The 20,361-nt window shown below is 38.5% G+C and overlaps 1 protein-coding gene across 1 annotated transcript in view; it reads left to right on the forward strand.

Moving 5' to 3' along the window:
• ryr2a (ryanodine receptor 2a (cardiac)) overlaps nucleotides 1-20,361 on the forward strand; it is a 769,474-nt gene that overhangs the window by 681,008 nt on the left and 68,105 nt on the right. Inside the window, exons 81-85 of the mRNA XM_087991236.1 lie at nucleotides 2,740-2,813; nucleotides 5,272-5,289; nucleotides 9,562-9,642; nucleotides 10,525-10,613; nucleotides 18,202-18,330. Coding sequence (XP_087847362.1) covers nucleotides 2,740-2,813; nucleotides 5,272-5,289; nucleotides 9,562-9,642; nucleotides 10,525-10,613; nucleotides 18,202-18,330 — 391 coding nt within the window. The remainder of the gene's footprint in view (nucleotides 1-2,739; nucleotides 2,814-5,271; nucleotides 5,290-9,561; nucleotides 9,643-10,524; nucleotides 10,614-18,201; nucleotides 18,331-20,361) is intronic.

Below are 20,361 nucleotides of genomic sequence, written 5' to 3' on the forward strand. Positions count from 1 at the left end.
GTTATTAATGTGCAAATAGGCTGTTTACCGAGGCACGGAAGAAATAACCCAGGAATGGAAATTAACCATGAGTTACTGAGCCAGTTTGGACCACTCGGTTATTAACTCTATGGAAACCATATTCTGTGCTTAATATCCCACAGAATTTTATGAAATTGTTGCATTTATGCATTTGCTAATTATTAAATTCAACATCAGAATTTAAATCTCGTTCGTAATTACAGCTTAAATATTTGTTTAACTATGTGCCATTTCTTTAAGAATAGTTAATCAACTGTTCTTGCTCAGCAAGTGAAAATTTTAAAATGTGGAATCTTAATACCTTAAAATAACAATTTTCAAAACGTTTTTGAAATGCGCTCTAACTTTCCTTTCTGCCTCCTTTTAGCTCTCAGTCCAATCTTTATTTCCTTTTCATTTTTTTAATACCTGATTTGATGGTCTGAGTATTGCTGATGACAGTTGTTTCTTGTACACTGTGTGCAGTCATGACAGTATTAAAGTCAGATAGGTAGGTCAGAGATTTGATATGGCGTTATGGTTAATTCACTAGCTAATCCTACAATTTCTCCATACTTCCTCAGTTTATCACTCAATAATTAACGCTTATTAGTTAAGGATATCCATTATTTGACTTGTCAGTCACCAAAATCCCAAATATTCTTGTCACTGTTACCACCTAGCGGATCTGATACTAGGTGGATGAAAAAACATTTGTGATGAAGGGATTCCTTTTATCTATTCATGGTATATGGGTATCTCTGGCTAGGCATTTGTTCCCCAATGCTAATTGCCTTTGAGAAAGTGAGAGAAGGTGAGATATCAGTGGATAGATATACTCACACTGTGGTTAGGAAGACAGTTCCAGGGTTTTTACCAAGCACCAGTAAAGAAACTGCGATGTTGTGCAAATACAACTCTATTTAGGAAACAGAGCAAATTCACAGCTGTTAATTTATTATGTGAGTTTCTTTTCAGTCATCAGATGCTACACTTACTTTTAGAAATTTGACAATAGAAACATTTTTTTACATTCTTAAAGTCTGATTTCACAGCATCAGCCAAATGTTAGATTGTGAAGCAATTATGTTTTATCATTATTTAAGTACTAAAGAAATCCAAGGTATTAGTGGAAAGTAAGTTCTCTTTCAAAACACAATTTTTGGATTCAGTGACTTGATGAATTCACAGCTGATCTGTGAGTGCCATGAATATTTGGATCAATTTTATTGATTTGCCTTTCAACAAGACCCGACTGTGCGGATGTGCAATTTTCACAAAATATAAGAATTCGCAATGACTTGGAATGCTGTGCAGCCCTTTCTCTGCATACACTTCCTTGAGAAACTGCAATGTCCTTCCTGGTGATGATATTCTAGTTGTTAGATAGTTCTTGGTAGTCAGTGTTCTGATGTATTGCATTTGAGCGAGGGAATTCTGAAAAGTTCAGCAAGTTTATTGAATATAAGGAGTACTGTGATCACCTCATATAGTTTAGCTGATGGTTCTTGAACTTTTTGGTTTACTGGTGGGAATGGCTTACTTAGAGAATATGCCGTATGAAATCCCGTCACCAAGTCACCTTTTATTTATGTATGAACAGTCCTTAACTTTGCAACTGCCTCTTCAGAGTTAGCTATCAGAGTGGCAATATCTCTGACACTCGCTTTTTTATCTGTCAGATTCTAGATTAGAGTGGTGCTGGAATAGCACAGCAGGTCAGGCAGCATCCAAGGAGCAGGAAAATCGACGTTTCGGGCAAAAGCCCTTCATCAGGAATATCTGTCAGCCAGGGCTCCCTGATTGGACTGGATTAACAGCCCTAATCAGAGAACTCATATTCTACGAAGTCCAGCTGGCTGACCTCATTACAGCCACTGCACTCTATACCTTGACCAAGCGGTAAATGCTGAATGACTGGTATATGGCATCAACCCTGAAATCCCACAGATTTAAAATGACTTGCACAATACAGGTGTTTCTGCATGGACTCTTGCACAGTTCTGCAACTGAATTTCAAACATATACCTGATGAGTGATGCCTTAGGTTATCAATAATTTATTGGATATATTAAGTTAGATTCCCTACAGTGTGGAAACAGGCCCTTCGGCCCAACCAGTCCACACCAACCCTCCAAAGAGTAACCCACCCAGACCCACATCCCTCTGACTAATGCACCTAACGCTATGGGCAATTTAGCGTGGCCAATTCGCCTGACCAGCATATCTTTAGACTGTGGGAGGAAACCCACGCAGACACCGGGAGAATGTGCAAACTCCACACAGACAGTTGCCTGAGGCTGGAATTGAATCTGGGACCTTGGTGCTGTGAGGCAGCAATGCTAACCACAGTGCCACCGTTACTCTCTACCCATTTCCTTAAGTAATTGACAGCTTCAAAAAAGAAGTGGAAAATCTTTAATTGCAGGCTTAATTCTTAAAATAATTTTTAAAAGAGGCAAATGGTTGGAGTGAGATATTCAGGCTTTTGATATCCACCTTTTGGAATCTGGAGTCCCTTTTAAGTTCAAAGATGACACAGCTCAAAATATGCATTGTCACAATAATGTATTATGAAAAGATAAAAAAAAACTTCTGACTGTTTGACAGCTATCAACATTTTATCATCTGTGGATCAATTGAGCATGATCGGCATTTTTAAAATCCTGCATTTTCGTGTTTTTAATTACAAAAAGATTGAAAAACATATATTTCTTTATTTATTTTTGTTATTTGCAGTGTACTTGATCTAAATGCATTTGAACGCCAAAACAAAGCAGAAGGGCTTGGCATGGTGACAGAAGAGGGATCAGGTATATGCTGAAACACCATTTGGTATTCTAGTCATCTTTTCTAAGCTTTCTAATAAAGTAAAGAAAATTACACGATTCATTTGTAATAATGCCATGAATTACTAGCTAGCATGCAAACACTTAATGCATTTGTATGAAAAGTCTTCCTTTGCTCAATTAACAAAGCTGTAAACTTGTTTGCTTTATATTGGATAATTCCTCCTTTAGAGATGGAAGAATTTTATACATATGTGGTAAATATTTACATACCGGTATGGCATAATTTTAAACCCAAGGGGTAATATTTAATGACAGCTAAATGTGTATTCTTTTTAGGAATACTAATTTATAAAGCTGAACATGGGATTCCATTCTTAGGTTTCTCTTTGCAACTGTATTTCACAGGCTGACAATAATCCCTGCACTGTTTCAAACATTGTTAAATTAATGATTCTATTAAAATGCTCAGAAATGACTAATCATTGAAATTAATTAACTAAAAGGAAGTTGCTGTCGCTGCAGTTATGTTTATATAAAGCATTTGTATTGCAATATTTCAAAATCTAGAAAGAGTGGTAAATGGCAACATCTACTACTGATTCTTGACAATGATGATGATCTACCACTCTTCAGAAATATTTTGGGAATTGCCGTACACAGCTCACAAAAATATAGCAGTCAAGTTAAAAAAACAAAATCAAGAAGGTGACTGGAAATTCAGCCTTTATTTCAGAGGGACTAGAATGTAAATAGAAGAAAGATTTTCTCCTTCCATCTGAAAGTCTGGTAAGATCATATTGAGAGTGTAGTGTGCACACCTGGGCACTGCACCTTAGAAAGGCCTTGGAGAGGGTACATCACATCAAAATGTGATGGGGCTGCTTGAATGAAATTATGAGGAAAAGTGAGAGGTAATTTGACTGAGCTTTTTAGAATTTTTGAAAGAGTTGATAGTGTGGTATAATTTTCTGCTGTTGGAAAGTTAATGACTTGGAAATGCAATTCGAAATCAGAGCCAGACCATTTTGGAGACAAAAGTTAAGAAACACGATTTCACACAAATGCTGATAGAAGTATTCCATTTTCTGTCCTGCAGTAGGTATTGGTTGGTAGCTCAGTTAATCATGTTATATTTGAAGTAAATAGATTTTTGCTAGCCAAGGGTATTAGCGGGGCAAAGGGGAGGAGTTTGAATCCCAATCAACCATCTCACTAACTGGCAGAACAGGTTCAAAGGGCTGAATGGTCTACTCCTATTGCTATATATTGTTTGTGATGGCAGCACGTGAACAGATTTGTATGGCAATTCTACCATAAAGAAATGGTAGAATTAATCCATTTTACCATCAAACAAAGTAATAAATTCTTCTACTAAAATACATATGGATGACTGCCATATCGTACATGACCACAAATGGTGATTCGTGGTCTATGAGTGTCAGAAATTCGTTCTGAATCTCTATCCTCCAAACTGAGTAAAGAAGAACGTGTAATAGATGCACAATGCACTAGCAGCAATGCAACCTTACTTATAAAAAGATTACACATTTTACTTTCTCAGAACAAAAGTATCTGCTTAATGTAATCTTTCGTGGTATTCTTTGTAGCCTAGAGATCAAAAGCTGAACTATTCCAAAAATGTTTATGAATACATACTTGATCTGGAAGCCTCTATTTTGCTCATACACAAGCCAATCATACTGCTGCATTTTCCATTTTCAAAGTCGGACACATTTGTTTTTATTTTGTCCTTATCATCTTGACTTTGAACCATCCTTCAGTGTAATTTTCTTAAATACCATTCAATAGACATTGCCATTTAGTCATGATATATCTATCGCTTGTTCACTTGTTACGTGACTGTGTTAAAATGTACCAAAAATAATGTTGTGTTTCATGAATGCTAAATCACTCACTAACTACCACTGTTTGAGAAAGACGTTACTGCTTACCAAATTCTAAAACCAATCAACCAAATTCGATTTTCAGCAGGTGGTAGGATTAGATATTAAAGAACAAAAAAGGACTTTTGAACTGCACAATTTTTTTCAAGTACCTTTTCAACAGCACTATATATTAAACCTATGTACCTGTGCATAAGGATACGTGTGTGTGTGTGTGTGCACGCGCGCGCGCATGTGTGTTTGTTTGTTGAAAAAAGGTAATTATGTGTTGAATTGTTCATTTTGAATTCATTGCATAAATAAATGTTCAACACAGGGTTTGTTAGTTATTGAAAAATATTTTTTAAAATAACATAAACCCTTTGTTACTAATTAAATATGAACTAAGAAGATGTGTATAATTATGTTTCTTTAATATATGGTTTTATTTTCGTGTGACTTTTACAATTCTGTTTTCCCCTCTTTCAACCTACCCGATTCTTATAAAATTTAGAACGAAGTTGAGTATAATTTCTAATACCTAACCTCATCTTTTTTTTCTTTTGATTTCAATTGTTCTGTCTTCCCCTCCTCAGTCATCACTCATGAGCGCGGTAATTATAACTCTGCCATTTCCTTTGTTACCTTGTGTCAGCACTGTACAGGTCCTGAACTCTGCCAATTTGCACTCTTTAGACATAGTTGTTAATACAAAAAAAAAACATATATTTTTGTTTGTTTCTGCTTTAGAAAAGTTTAAGCCTTTTAACCAACTTCACACCTGTTTTGCCTCTCTCTCAGGATTTGCACAGTAACTGGCACACTAGATGTAAGAATTGTGAGCCGTTAAGTGGCAGTGATGCGGTGGTTGGATGTGCCAAACTGTGGTGTACAGTTACTGTAGTATTTGTTGTGTATTCAATGTGGCTTTATGGCTGCACCTGTCGATGTGCAAGTAACAACTAAAAGACTTTTAGTGTTAAATTTTGTACCTAATTTAATTTTTCAGTTGCTTTAAAAACTAAAATGCAATGGCGCTGGTTATTTGTTGTGATGCAGATGACATTTTTTGTGTGAGTTTACTGTGTGTTTTACTATCTACCCTATTTTGCAACTGGGTTCCTTTGCATATCTTGCAATGTGAAGTTCAGGCAGAAAGCCTTTGTATTGTTTTGGCTATTTAGGTTCAGCCTGTTAAACATAAAACTCCAGAAATCAGAATTGCATACTGGTTGCAGAAATGGAAAAATGTTTCATAACACAGACTGGATATACTAGTCTTAAGAAAAGAACGGTCAATTAGTTCTCAGTCAAAGTTTCCAAAGTGCGGATGCTGTTTTGCAAGGGTCTAATTTCATTGACCATGTTGAGAATTGTAGTCAACAAGAAAAGTCCCACTTTCAAAAAATTGAAAAAACTATTTTTATGGAATACAAAAAAAGATAGATCACCTCCATTGAGGTCCTCGGTGTCTGAAAATGAGAAAACAGGTTTAGTGAGGATCAAACTATCTCTGCAACCTATTTGAAATCTTTGGAATAGATTCACAGTTGTAATACCAGTCAATTATGGGTACTGATAATCGTAATAAATGTTTTTAATATCACACATGTAAGATTCTGAACTGAGGTGACCGCTCAACATCTGAAGCAATTTATGCACTTGTTTTCTCTCCTGGATGTGGTTTCTACTCCATGTAAATAGCATTCAGAAGAGCAACCCCAATCTTGCATTAAAATTACATGAGAAACCTGGAGAAACCTAATTGTAATTCCAATCTCCTATTACATCAATCCCATTTTTCACTAGGCCCATGGCCACAGAACAAAGATAATTTCCAATGTTTCTGGATCCAGTATGTTTTTTCAGCCAAAGTGTTTAAGATTAGTCAGTAATTGCATTCACATTCCACTAACTACCAACATTTCTGGTTTTTCTTTTCACTACATCGTTGTTTCACTTACTGTACTCCATCTGTAGTTATGCATCTGAAAAGTCCCATGTGAAGTCATAAAGCCATTAAGCATTAGCCTTTTTCATCATCCATGACTTATTGTGAGTTGTCTTCATATTTTAGAATTGTTGACATGGTTCATGGCCGACGTCCAACAGGTTTGGTTCTGATGATTAGTTTAATTGATTAAAACTGAGCTCAGATGTTTGCTCCTTCATGGAGTTTGGTTAAATGTGATTGTTCAATTTGAAAGATTCAACACACAAGGTTTTATGAAGATTTATGACTCTCTGTGCTTAAAGGTGCAGAACCCCTACACCTTCATAACAAAAGTGACATTTGCTGAAGTTTGTAACTTGGAATACTCAACCAAATATTATTTTCTTATTATAAAAATACTTTATGCTACCCTCCTTTTCTTGCAATGTTTAAAATATGGTATAGTTGAGCAATGTTTTCAGTACAACAGTGGCCTAACAATGAGCCTTTGTTTGATATGTCCTTCCCACAGTATACTCACAGGCACTTGCTCAATATCTTCCTGAGGCAGCACAGCAAAGACTGGGTACTCAGTGGAGTGGTGGAACCAGCTTTTAATACTTAACTTTGAACAGTGTTCCATTACCCAACTATGCTGAGTTTGTGAGGACAGGACTGCTTCTATAACAGTAGACTTCAAGTGAATAAGACCATAAGACATAGGAGTGGAAGTAAGGCCATTCGGCCCATCGAGTCCACTCCGCCATTCAATCATGGCTGATGTGCATTTCAGCTCCACTTACCAGCGTTCTCCCCGTAGCCCTTAATTCCTCTAGACAACAAGAATCTATCAATCTCGGCTTTGAAGACATTTAGCGTCCCGGCTTCCACTGCACTCCGTGGCAATGAATTCCACAGGCCCACCACTCTCTGGCTGAAGAAATGTCTCCGCATTTCTGTTCTGAAATGACCCCCTCTAATTCTAAGGCTGTGTCCACGGGTCCTAGTCTCCTCGTTTAACGGAAACAATTTCCTAGCATCCACCTTTTCCAAACCATGTATTATTTTGTACGTCTCTATTAAGTCTCCCCTTAATCTTCTAAACTCCAACGAATACAATCCCAGTATCCTCAGCCGTTCCTCATATGTTAGACTTGTCATTCCAGGGATCATCCGTGTGAATCTCCGCTGGGCACGTTCCAGTGCCAGTATGTCCTTCCTGAGGTGTGGGGAACAAAACTGGACACAGTACTCCAAATGGGGCCTAACCAGAGCTTTATAAAGTCTTAGTAGTACATCTCTGCTTTTATATTCCAACCCTCTTGAGATAAGAGACAACATTGCATTCGCTTTCTTAATCACGGACTCAACCTGCATGTTTACCTTTAGAGAATCCTCGACTAGCACTCCCAGATCCCTTTGTGCTTTGGCTTTATTAATTTTCTCACCATTTAGAAAGTAGTCTATGCTTTTATTCTTTTTGCCAAAGTGCAAGACCTCGCACTTGCTCACGTTAAATTCCATCAGCCATTTCCTGGACCACTCTCCCAACCTGTCTAGATCCTTCTGTAGCCTCCCCACTTCCTCAGTACTACCTGCCTGTCCACCTAACTTCGTATCACAATAGATACGGCTTGGGGAATCTCCACAAATTTCAGTTTATCAAAATATATTAAGGCCTGTTTCCTTTCTTTATAGCTATGTATTCCATTACATGGAATACAGGTTTCATGCAGGTGTTCAATTTTCTCCTGTCTTCCATTGAGATCCATACTGAACTCAGCCAATTCAAATATCAATGTTAAGAAAAACATTAAGATGAACGTGGTTTGGCTGTTAGATTCTGGAGTATTGTTTTGGACATCTCAAGCACATTTGCAAGTTTACACAAGCTCCTGTAAATTTCCTTTTCTGTACACGTTCAATCTCAAAGAGCTGCATGACACATTGGATTCAATATGAGACTATTGAAGAAAAGATCAAGAACTATAATTTAAATTAAAGATTCAGCACTCACCCTTTTACAATCATCTCAACTTATGTCCTGTAAGACACTCCTTGCCCACTTGGATTCACAACTAAATTAGCAAGAAGCAGCTATATCTCTGAACCTAGCTTTGCAGAATCATCATCCTTAGAGCTCATGTAATTACATATTTAACTAAGCAAGCAACCTAATTAACACTGTAGCCCCAATGTTCCCAATGTGTCATTAATGAAGCATCATGAAAGGCCAGCCTCTGCTTTTGACCAAGTTAGTGCATTTTAGAAAAATTGAAATTATTATGAATCATCAAATGTTTTGCATTTTAAATCCTTACACATGCATATACAAGGGTCGAGAGTGTGGTGCTGCAAAAGCACAGCTGGCCAGGAAGCATCTGAGGAGGAGAATCAACATTTTGGGCGTAAGCCCTTCATCAGGCCTTCGATGCTCCTGCTCCTGGGATGCTGCCTGACCAGTTGTGCTTCTCCAGCACCACAATCTCGACTCTGATCTCCAGCATTTGCAGTCCTCAGTTTCTCCTATATGCACATACATGGCTGTCTTGTTTATGTATTTGAATATATTTATAAATAATTATAAAATATATAAGTTCAGGGGAGTCAATAAACATTGGCAATAGCCATGTCAACTTCTAAAATTGTTTTCATGTGTTTTATTTTGAGTGTTTTCAGGTTTCATTTTTAATAGTCATATGCGTGCTGTTTTCATTTGTTCTCTATCTGTGAAGTGCACTGTGTGGGCTTCTGATAGAACAGTAGCTATGATTAGCCAATATTGGGAAACTAGGTGATATATATATATATACATTTATATATATATATATATATAAATATAAATATATTTGTAATGTAATTAAAAGTGTGCAAACGATTTAGATTTAGGATGCACATTGCCAGGCTCCTGATACTGACGCACTGCACTCTCACTATCACTGACATCTTGTAGGTGAGAAGGTGATGCAGGATGATGAGTTTACGTGTGATCTCTTTCGATTTCTCCAGCTGCTCTGTGAAGGTCACAACTCAGGTGTGTAACAAAGGCTGCGTGTGTGCTCATTGGTCAAGGGACAATGCGTTATACTACAGTTGAAAAACTGATGGCTTTTGTATTCACATTTAGTTTTGCCTTTTAACTGGTAAACTATTGATGTAGTAATTGTGATGAAAACCGACTTTGAAGTTGAAAGGATTTTTGCATCATTGAGGCCAGGAATGTACAATCTTTGGGGTGGAAACCAGATATGTATTTCAAGGACCATGTAAGATTATGCGAGATGTAAATTTGGGAATTCCAAACCAACCCATTGTACAAAAAACATAAAAATGCCAGACTCTCAATGGTAAAATATAAGGCCCACATACGCAAATTTATGAAAAGACAAACACAGAAAAATATGAGATTCTTTATAGAAAATAATAATCCTATCTATGTTCACAAGTTATAAAATCCCAATTTGCACTAAAGAGTGACATGACCCAGACAAACCAAAAGTGATTAATAAAAATAGCCTTTTTGTACAGAAACAGAGCAAAGACATCCCTTAACAGAAAAAATAACAAAACTTGTCTCTACATAAAATAATAAGACTTCAGTAAACGAGAAGTGGCAAAACTCACCAGACGTCATAAAATGAGACCTTCTCTCTTACTAAAGACAAGGGCCTCCATAAATAAAATTAGCAAGATTGCCTCACAAAACATTTGCAAGAAAAATGTAGAGATAACAGGCCAATTCTTCGATACTCCAGATTGGACTATCATTATTGATTGCTCTTGTTACCTTTGGGTTGCTATTTAAATAGTATCAGTCTGTTATTCTTAACCTGCCCATGTGCTGTAGTTATTATAAGATACATCATTGTTTTGGATCCCAGCTCACATTTAAAATGTTGATTTTATTTGTCTAAAGATTTCCAGAATTATCTACGAACCCAGACGGGCAACAACACAACAGTCAATATCATCATTTCAACTGTGGACTACCTCTTGAGAGTTCAGGTACTGTGTGTCAGAGATAATTCATCCTGGTTAGAGCAGATCTTGAGCAAAGAAAGCGTGCATGTTCAGTAGTATGTAAGTATTATGCAACCTATTCCCTGTTTTAACCAACAGTCAGATTCTGGTGGCCAGGAGACAGGTGGCAAATGTGCTGGACTTCAGTGATGTGAGGTTTGGGAAATTGAAGCTCCTGAGATACATCTGTGTGTTGCCAGCCAGCTGTTTGCTCCAAATGTGTGAAATGTGACATCTGAGTGAGACTGGGCTATCGTTGGACTGACAGGAGGCCCATTGATGGTATAGAAAAAAACTGCAACCAGGAGTTTTGGGAGGCTTTTGCAGGAAATAGATAGCCCAGGACAGGAAGGGCCTGAATGTTTCCTGTGAGATTCCAAAACAGCACACCTGTGGACAAATAAGGGAAAAAGAAATTTGCATTGAATGTGCTCTTCCAGCCTCAGATGCTTCACTTACTGTTTTATTGGCAGATGTAGTGCAGTTGGTAGCATTTCTGCCTCTGAACCACAAGTTCCTGGGTTTGAGTTCCACTCTGAAAGCTTAAGTGAATATAAGAAGACCAATGCTGACCATCCTGTTTGATACTGAAGGAACACAAAAGTGATGGATGTGTCATCCTGTTAGACATAATGCTAAACTAATGCCTAACCTGCATGGTCAGGTAGGTATATAAGATCCTTGAGTATCATTTCGAAGAATGGGCAAGGGTGTTCTGGCCCATAGTTATTGCTCAGTCAACATTACAGGAAAAAAGAACATCTGATCTTTGCCATAATACCAGATTCATAATAAATCTAAACAATATGTTGGTGGAATATGAATGTTTACCTGTGATGCCAAAACAACTAAAATGGAAGTCAAAGTCAAAATGACTCCATTTCTCAAGGCACAGTTTATAATGTGGTCACAGCCTGATAATACACTTCATGTATGAGTTAAAGTGATATTAATTGGTTGCTCTCTCTGTAGGTGGGAAATTTGTAGGTGAGTTGCCTGGCTGATTTTAACTGACCACCTGTATGCTTTCTGTTGGCCAAGTCAGGTATAAGTGGCCTTACTTTAGCCCCTGAATTAATTGGAATCTCATGAGAGAACTAATCTTCAAATGATCTGAATTCTGCTGAAGCTGGTGCCTTAAATAAATAAAGGCATTGATTTTTACCCTGGGTGGATGAGGAGCATAAAGCTTATTTAGTGTTTAAATAGACATCAAATACTGGCATCACCAGCAAAGCTCACATCCCATGAAGAAATGAAAGGATAAGACTAAGCTTGTCTCCCACTCAGAGCTGGCATCACTGACCTCAGGCTGTCTGTGCACAACAGCTAAATAAATGTCTTTAAGAGATAGATTCTTAATCAGTAAGGGGATCAAAGGCTACAGAGAGAAGGCAGGAGAATACGGTTGAAAAACATTTCAGCTATGATTGAATGGTGGAGTGGATTTAACGGGCAAAATGGCCTAATTCTGCTCCTCTATCTTATGGTCATATGTTATGGTCTTATGCTGCAGCTGGGGATCCACTGGGACAGTCTCCCAAAGGGAAGATGAAGAATGGGGAATGGATCTCCTGCATTCCTTGTAGAGCACTCATGATTTCCAGGCTTTGATGTACTTTCAACATCCATGAAACTAGCCTGCCTGGAAAGAGGAACACACATTACGAGAAATGTATCTGGTAAAATGAAATGGGACACTTGTACATTGCGGCTGAGGCAAGTCAATATTTCACAATGTATTCCTTGTAGGCTGTCCAACCATCCATACCTTGGTCAGTTTTTAAACTGCAACTTGTTCAATACTTTTATTAGTTGGTTGTTCTCTCTGGCAGGTCCTTCATGCTGCTTCCTGAATATAGAAGCAACAGAGTTATTAAGCAGAGCAATGTTTTAGATCTGTGACCCATCATGAAAACTTCTGTAATCCTCTCATCAGAAAGTTCTCATGGACAGTCACATGAAATGTTAAGTCTGTTTTTCTTTCCACAGTTGTTGGCAGTGTTTCCAGCATTTCCTGTTTTTACTTACAGAAATTACAGTATTTTGCTTTTGTATATATTAAGCATCTTTGCCAATCTTATATTTTCCTGATTATTTATTTTCTTATAGATCCCACCCTTTCTTGTCTACCTTTTACTTTGAATGGGATAGGATAAATAGACAAAGTCTTTTCCCTGGGGTCGGGGAGTCCAGAACTAGAGGGCATAGGTTTAGGGTGAGAGGGGAAAGATATAAATGAGACCGAAGGGGCAACTTTTTCACGCAGAGGGTGGTACGTGTATGGAATGAGCTGCCAGAGGAAGTGGTGGAGGCTGGTACAATTGCAACATTTAAGAGGAATTTGAATGGGTATATGAATAGGAAGGGTTTGGAGGGATATGGGCTGGGTGCTGGCAGGTGGGACTAGATTGGGTTGGGATACCTGGTTAGCATGGACAGGTTGGATTGAAGGGTCTGTTTCCATGCTGTACATCTCTATGACTCTAGAAGAGCCTTTCTCGACATGTTTTATGTTGGTTACAGTACAGAACTAGAACAGTAGCTTTTAGCTACAATTTGTAAATAATGTTAGCTGCTAATTTCTCTTTATATTTCTCAACCTTTATTATTGCAATTGATTGTTGTGGTTCTGTTCGCCGAGCTGGGAATTTGTGTTGCAAATTCTAGGTGACATCCTCAGTGCTTGGGAGCCTCCTGTGAAGCGCTTCTGTGATGTTTCCTCCGGCATTTGTAGTGGTTTGAATCTGTCGCTTCCAGTTGTCAGTTCCAGCTGTCCGCTGCAGTGGCCGGTATATTGGGTCCAGGTCGATGTGCTTATTGATTGAATCTGTGGATGAGTGCCATGTCTCTAGGAATTCCCTGGCTGTTCTCTGTTTGGCTTGTCCTATAATAGTAGTGTTATCCCAGTTGCTTGTCATCTGAGTGTGTGGCTACTAAGGATAGCTGGTCATGTCGTTTCGTGGCTAGTTGGTGTTCATGGATGCGGATCGTTAGCTGTCTTCCTGTTTGTCCTATGTAGTGTTTTGTGCAGTCCTTGCATGGGATTTTGTACACGACATTGGTTTTGCTCATGCTGGGTATCGGGTCCTTCATCCTGGTGAGTTGTTGTCTGAGAGTGGCTGTTGGTTTGTGTGCTATTATGAGTCCTAGTGGTCGCAGTAGTCTGGCTGTCAGTTCAGAAATGTTTTTGATGTATAGTAGTGGGGCTAGTCCTTTGGGTTGTGGCATGTCCTCATTCCGTTGTCAACAAGACAACAAGACACGGATCATCAACACCACACTAACAGGAATCCGATTCACCAGAGAGGAAGAAAAGGGCAACCAACTCCCATTCCTAGACGTGATGATATGGAGAACACCGAACGGAGAATTCACCACAAAGGTATACAGGAAAGCCACGCACACAGACCAAGTCCTAAATTACGAAAGCAACCACCCCAACACACACAAAAGAAGTTGCATCAAGACACTGTTCAAAAGGGCCACAACACACTGCAGTACACCAGAACTGCAAAAAGAGGAAGAAGAACACCTATACAATGTATTCGCCAAAAACGGATACCAGCGCAATTTCATCAACAGATGCCTAAGGGAAAGACAACGGAATGAGGACATGCCACAACCCAAAGGACTAGCCACATTACCATACATCAGGAGCATCTCGGAACTGACAGCCAGACTACTGCGACCACTAGGACTCATAACAGCACACAAACCAACAGCCACTCTCAGACAACAACTCACCAGAACGAAGGACCCGATACCCAGTATGAGCAAACCAATGTAGTGTACAAAATCCCATGCAAGAACTGCACAAAACACTACATAGGACAAACAGGAAGACAGCTAACGATCCGCATCCATGATCACCAACTAGCCACGAAACGACATGACCAGCTATCCTTAGTAGCCACACACTCAGATGACAAGCAACTGGGACAACACTACTATTATAGGACAAGCCAAACAGAGAACAGCCAGGGAATTCCTAGAGGCATGGCACTCATCCACAGATTCAATCAATAAGCACATCGACCTGGACCCAATATACTGACCACTGTAACGGACAGCTGGAACTGACAATCGGAACCGGATTCAAATCACTATAAATGCCGGAGGAAACATCACAGAAGCGCTTCACAGGAGGGTCCCAAGCACTGAGGATATCACCTAGACAGGGGACGAAACGTCTGCAACACAAATTCCCAGCTCAGCAAACAGAACCACAACAACGAGCACTCGAGCTACAAATCTTCTCCCAAACTTTGAATTGCAATTGATTTTCTAAGGTTGCCAACCTTAATTTTTCAGACGACTCTGAAGCCCATGTGAATTATCAAGGTTTGGCAATGTGCACTTTCCTCATTCCTGAAGAAAGGCTCATGCCCGAAACGTTGATTCTCCTGCTCCTTGTATGCTGCCTGACCTGCTGCGCTTTTCCAGCAACACATTTTCAGCAATGTGCAGTTTTGTGTTGATTTAATAAACAACAGTCATTGGTTTACAAATAATAGCAGGTCCAAGGTCCCATAATGAGATGAGATGTATTATGATGGATGAGGGGGGAATCTAATTTAATCTTACAGAATACTGAACAGCCTGGACAGAGTGGGTGTTTGGGAAGCCTGGGACACAGGCTGACAATGAAGGGAAGACCCTATAAAAGAGAGATGAGAAGTTATTTCATCAGCCAGAGACTGGTGAATCTATGGAGTTCATTACAACAGAATGCTGTGGAGACCAGGTCAGTGAGCATATTTAAGACAGAGATAGATAGATTCTTGATTGTCAAGGGGATCAAAGGCTACAGGAGAAAGTGGGAGAATGGGGTTGACAAACATGATTTGAATAGTAGAGCAGACTTGATGGGCCAAATGCCTAATTTCTGCTCCAATATCTTATGGTCTTATGAATCTGTGAATATTTAACTCGCTGCATATTCAATCAAGAAATAACTTAATGAAATAACAGGGAATAAAATGTTGAAATATGAATTGAACGAGTAATGTGGAGGGATTGACAATGGCACGCACCATGTGCAATGATGTGTATGCATTAAAAAGAAGATATTTATACTGTTTCTAAGCATAGCAACAATTAACCCCACCACTTTGAATTGTTACTGAAATATTGCGGTACTAAGCATAAGACCTCATAGCTTTCTTGTGTTCATGAGAGCTACTACATGTGTCAATTGAGCATGGGGTGCTTTACTGTGATCAGAGTGGTATCTTTTGCCCATGCTACTAAATAAGCCCCATTAACGAAGTATGAATCATGTTGCTGTGCACATGCTATATTTACATTTTTTCCTAAGGATTATTCAATGAGTTTCTCCAAGATGTTTTAGGCTTGGCTTGTAATGGGAAAGACATTATTGCTGCCCATTTAGAGCATATTGATCAGTGGGGAAGGTGAGATGAATGCAAACACGACAAGAAGACTACAGAGAACTGCAGACTGATGGAAAAGCCCTTCATTTGGGCACGTAGGGCATGTTTTACTGTTAAGGTCAAGGTGACCAACTATCTAATACTGTGTCAGATACTATATGAAATCTTGAAAAGGTAGAACTGTAAAAGTATATTACAAGTGATGTTATAGTGCATTTTGATGTAGCTCCCTTTATTGACAATCTAGGAACAATCTAAACTTTGCAGAATGAATGCTTAAGTATTCAGGATTAACATTTTACCCAGATGAGCAAAGATGTATCCAAAAGAACACATTGTGAACTGAACAATGTACTTAATCATTGTTGCTGCTAACTGAGAATACTTGCCTACTTTGTGACTTTATAACTACTCCACAGTGTTAAGTAATAAGTTACAACAGTAAAGAAATGTTTCAACATGCAACTAGTCAATCTTACAGTTTTTTAAAGAGGAAATATGATTTTCCTCTGTATTTTGACCATGTGCCTTTTTCCTCTGGACTTTATGGGGGTCATCAATGTCTCTTGTTGAGATCGGGATCCTCATTCTAAGTAGGAGGTCAAAACCAGATTTCCCCTCAGCCAACATTTTACTTTAGTAGTGTGGGGTTTGAAAGCCCACTAGAGGCAATATAAGTGAGAGTTCATGAAGCAAATGGAAAGACTGCTGAGCAATCTGAAACATTCTGAAAGGTAAATGTAAAGTTTGTTCACATGTTATTATGAGGTGCTGTATTGTTATGGAGATGTATTTTTATGAAGTGATTCATCAGAGGGATATGACCTTCAAAGATAAGTTGTCACTTACCTTGACCAGTCTTTTGCACTTGTTCACATGTGTTAGAATGTGTAGTCATTAGAAAATGTAGTGAAAAGTGTTACAAAGTGTCTTGGCAGCCTGTACTGTCATCTTTTCTAATGCAATTTAGTTGGGTCCAATGGATTAAAAAACATGGTTTTGACAAAACCACATGATCCCTTACATTAAATGCTAAGCACTTTGTTTGGAAATTAAAGTGAACCCCTGCTTTTCTTTCCTTCGAAGAGAGTAGCCTACGATTTGGGCAGCAGTGACCAATATAAATATTTGGCTGAGTTTGAAGTACTATTGGGTTTTAGCATCAAAAAAAATGACAATTTCAAGAAGTTGCAATTAACATTTTGTTCCTTTGATGTGGTTTTTGGTTTGTTTTCACAAGGTAATCGGCTGGCATGGGTTTAAGGACCACTTAAATCCTGTTGGAAGCTGGGATACTGTGTTGAAGAACAAAAGTGAGCATTCTAACCTACCCGCTTCTGCAGCCATACTCCTCTTGTACCCAGCATGCCTTGCAACTGCACTGCAAACCTGACTCCAGTGTAAAAAGAAAAAAAGTTGTCATGTGAAGTCAGACATTCAAGTTGCAAGAAACAAAAGTGTGCAGTTTGGTGCTCCAGAGAAGATTGATCCCCATATAGTTGAGTCCATAAGGTATTCCTGGTAGAGTGGAATTATGCAATGAGGATAAATGTGGAGAATGCGGGAAGCATACAGACAAGTAAAAGGTTGTTAATTGTGAACAGGCCTGAATTGAAGATCTTTATGCAAACTATTGTCATATATGGTCTTCCTTCAGATATTATTGAATCTTTGTAAATTGCCTGCAGTTTTATTACCCTTTTTTTTAACATTTCACAGTATTTCGTATGCATGTCGTTCTGAAACAATTCAGTAAAAAGCAGAGTGCTATTGCAGCTAATTAATACTGTGCTGTGTGGGTAGACTCGATATATCTGTTACCTCAGCTCATTAGCACAAAATATATAAGGGAATTACCCAATCCTTGTAGGAGCAAACATGTTAAGTTGATTGTTATCAATTTATGAAGTAATTGAGCAATATTATTTTCTGATAACATCTCAGTTGTGCAATAACTATCACACAGTATTTGTAGAAGATGGCATATTGAATGAAATTGCACATTCCTAAGAGAATGCTAAAATACTGGGAAGAACAGTGAACTCTGATTTAATGCACAACCCCGGGCTTTCTGTGCACATTAAACTTCTTATATGTTGGAAAACCATTTGCATCTCCTAAAATACTATACACTGGATGTCCATAATTATGACCACTATCTTTTGTTTTGCCTCCAGGAATCAATCAGTGACTTCTATTGGTTTTATTCTGGGAAGGACATCATTGATGAACAGGGACAGCGCAATTTCTCAAAGGCAATCAATGTGGCAAAGCAAGTGTTCAACACACTTACTGAGTACATTCAGGTAGAATCATCACTGAGAACCATCACTGCTCTTCAGTTAAGCTTGTTGGTGAAAAGATCAGATGTATTAGCTTTATGTCATATTCACCGTAATAGCCCAGTTATTGAATTAGAAAATAATGGTGAGGTTGTTACTAAGAATTAGCTCAGAAACGATTTGTCAGTTTCTTGATGGGTACAGTTAAGTTGTCCAATTTATCTGGTCAAACATATACAGCACTTGAAAGTGTGGTATTTACACTAAATATATACTCACCACAAATAAAAATCAGGAGATTCAAGTGTACAATGACATGATCAGTCTTCAGTCTTAATTACTGCCTCACAATCTTGCAGGTACTGGGATTTGAATTCTACGATCATGGACTCTCATTTATGAGGACATTAATTATCTTTGGAGATTACTTGAAAATTAAAAATTTGAAAATATTTTCAGAAATATTTGTCTATTTTGTCTATTTCATTAGGCTGCCTTTATTTCCATATCTCGTTTCTCTTTACATCTTCCTGTTCACAATCTTAGGTTGAATTAAATATTCTATCCTAATTCAGAACTGTCTGTACCTCAGTAAGGATCTTTCAATCTGATTAATTGAGGTGAGATTTATTCCTTTATTACACAGGTCCTAATCAGACTCCTGATTAGCTGTAACTTATAACTTAAAAACTCATTAAATATTTTACCCAATCCAGTCCCAGTCCAAATATTTTACCCAGTCCAGCGAACGGTGGTGTGTTAATTTGCTGCAGGCAGCAGAACCTGGGGTACTATAATGCATGAGTGTTCATTTCACTGTAGCTCGCTTTATTGACCCATATAGCAGAATGATTTGCCAAACCATTTTCTAGGAACATATTAATACCAATAATTTATATAAATTATATAGTCGTAGAGTTATAGCGATGTACAGCTTGGAAACAGACCCTTTGGTCCAACATGTCCATGCCAATAAGATGTCCTAAATGAATCCAGTCCCATTTGCAAGCATTTGGCCCATATCCCTCTAAGCCCTTCCTATTCATATACCCGTCCAGATGTCTTTTGAATGTTGTAATTGTACCAACCTCCACTTCATTCTCTGGCCATTCATTCCATACACACACCACCCTCTGCATGAAAACATTGGCTCTTAGGTCCCTTTCAAATCTTTTCCCTCTCACCTTAAACCTATGCCCTCTAGTTTTGGACTCCCCAACCCTGGGGAAAAGACCTTGTCTGTTCACCCTATTCATGCCTCTCATGATTTTATAAACCTCGTTAAGGTCATCCCTCAGCCTCCAACGCTCCAGGGAAAATACCCCAGCCCCTACCCTATAGCTCAAACCTTCCAACCCTGGCAACATCCTTGTAAATATTTTCTGAATCCTTTCAAGTTTGTTTGTTGTTAAGTATGGCAGAAAAGTTGTATAAAGTTCAAAATTTAGTGGAAGCAATATCTGAAAGGAACAGGAGAAGGCCATTCAGCCTCTCAAACACGTACTCCCAATATAATAGGTCATGGCTAGCCTAGTTATCTGAATTAGCTCCATTTACATTAAAACACTTGAATAATCTATCAATCCCAATGCTTTATGGTTCAATCAACCTAGCATGAGGGGCTTTTTAGGGAGAGGGTTTCATTTCAATTTGTTCGTATAGCGCAGAAGAAGACCATTTGGTACATTAGATCTGTCCTGGCTCTTTGAAGGGACGAGCTTCCCAGCTGTAAGTAAATAAGACCTAAGCCTCAAAATGGCTTGTGCCTCTTTCCAGAAACAACCATCAGGCAACTAATGGACTCTGCCAGCATCCCACACTTTGTTCATTGTGCGTCTCAAGTTAAAATCATCGCCTTTGTCTCCAAAGCTTCTTTCCTTATGCAACAAAAGACTATAATTGTAAAAATCAATATCACCTTTACATTGGAAACTCTAGGACAATTTCTAATGTAGCTTGAAGTGTCAGATACCCAAGTACAAGCAGGAAGTGAGTTATCTTGCTTCGGTTGCCATTGGAGAATCAGTCTCGATTATGAGCAGATATCGTGAAGTG

Source organism: Chiloscyllium plagiosum, unplaced genomic scaffold (genome assembly GCF_037043375.1).
Source record: "Chiloscyllium plagiosum isolate Xiang-an unplaced genomic scaffold, Cpla_swu_hap1 HiC_scaffold_10, whole genome shotgun sequence".
NCBI classification, from domain to species: domain Eukaryota; kingdom Metazoa; phylum Chordata; class Chondrichthyes; order Orectolobiformes; family Hemiscylliidae; genus Chiloscyllium; species Chiloscyllium plagiosum.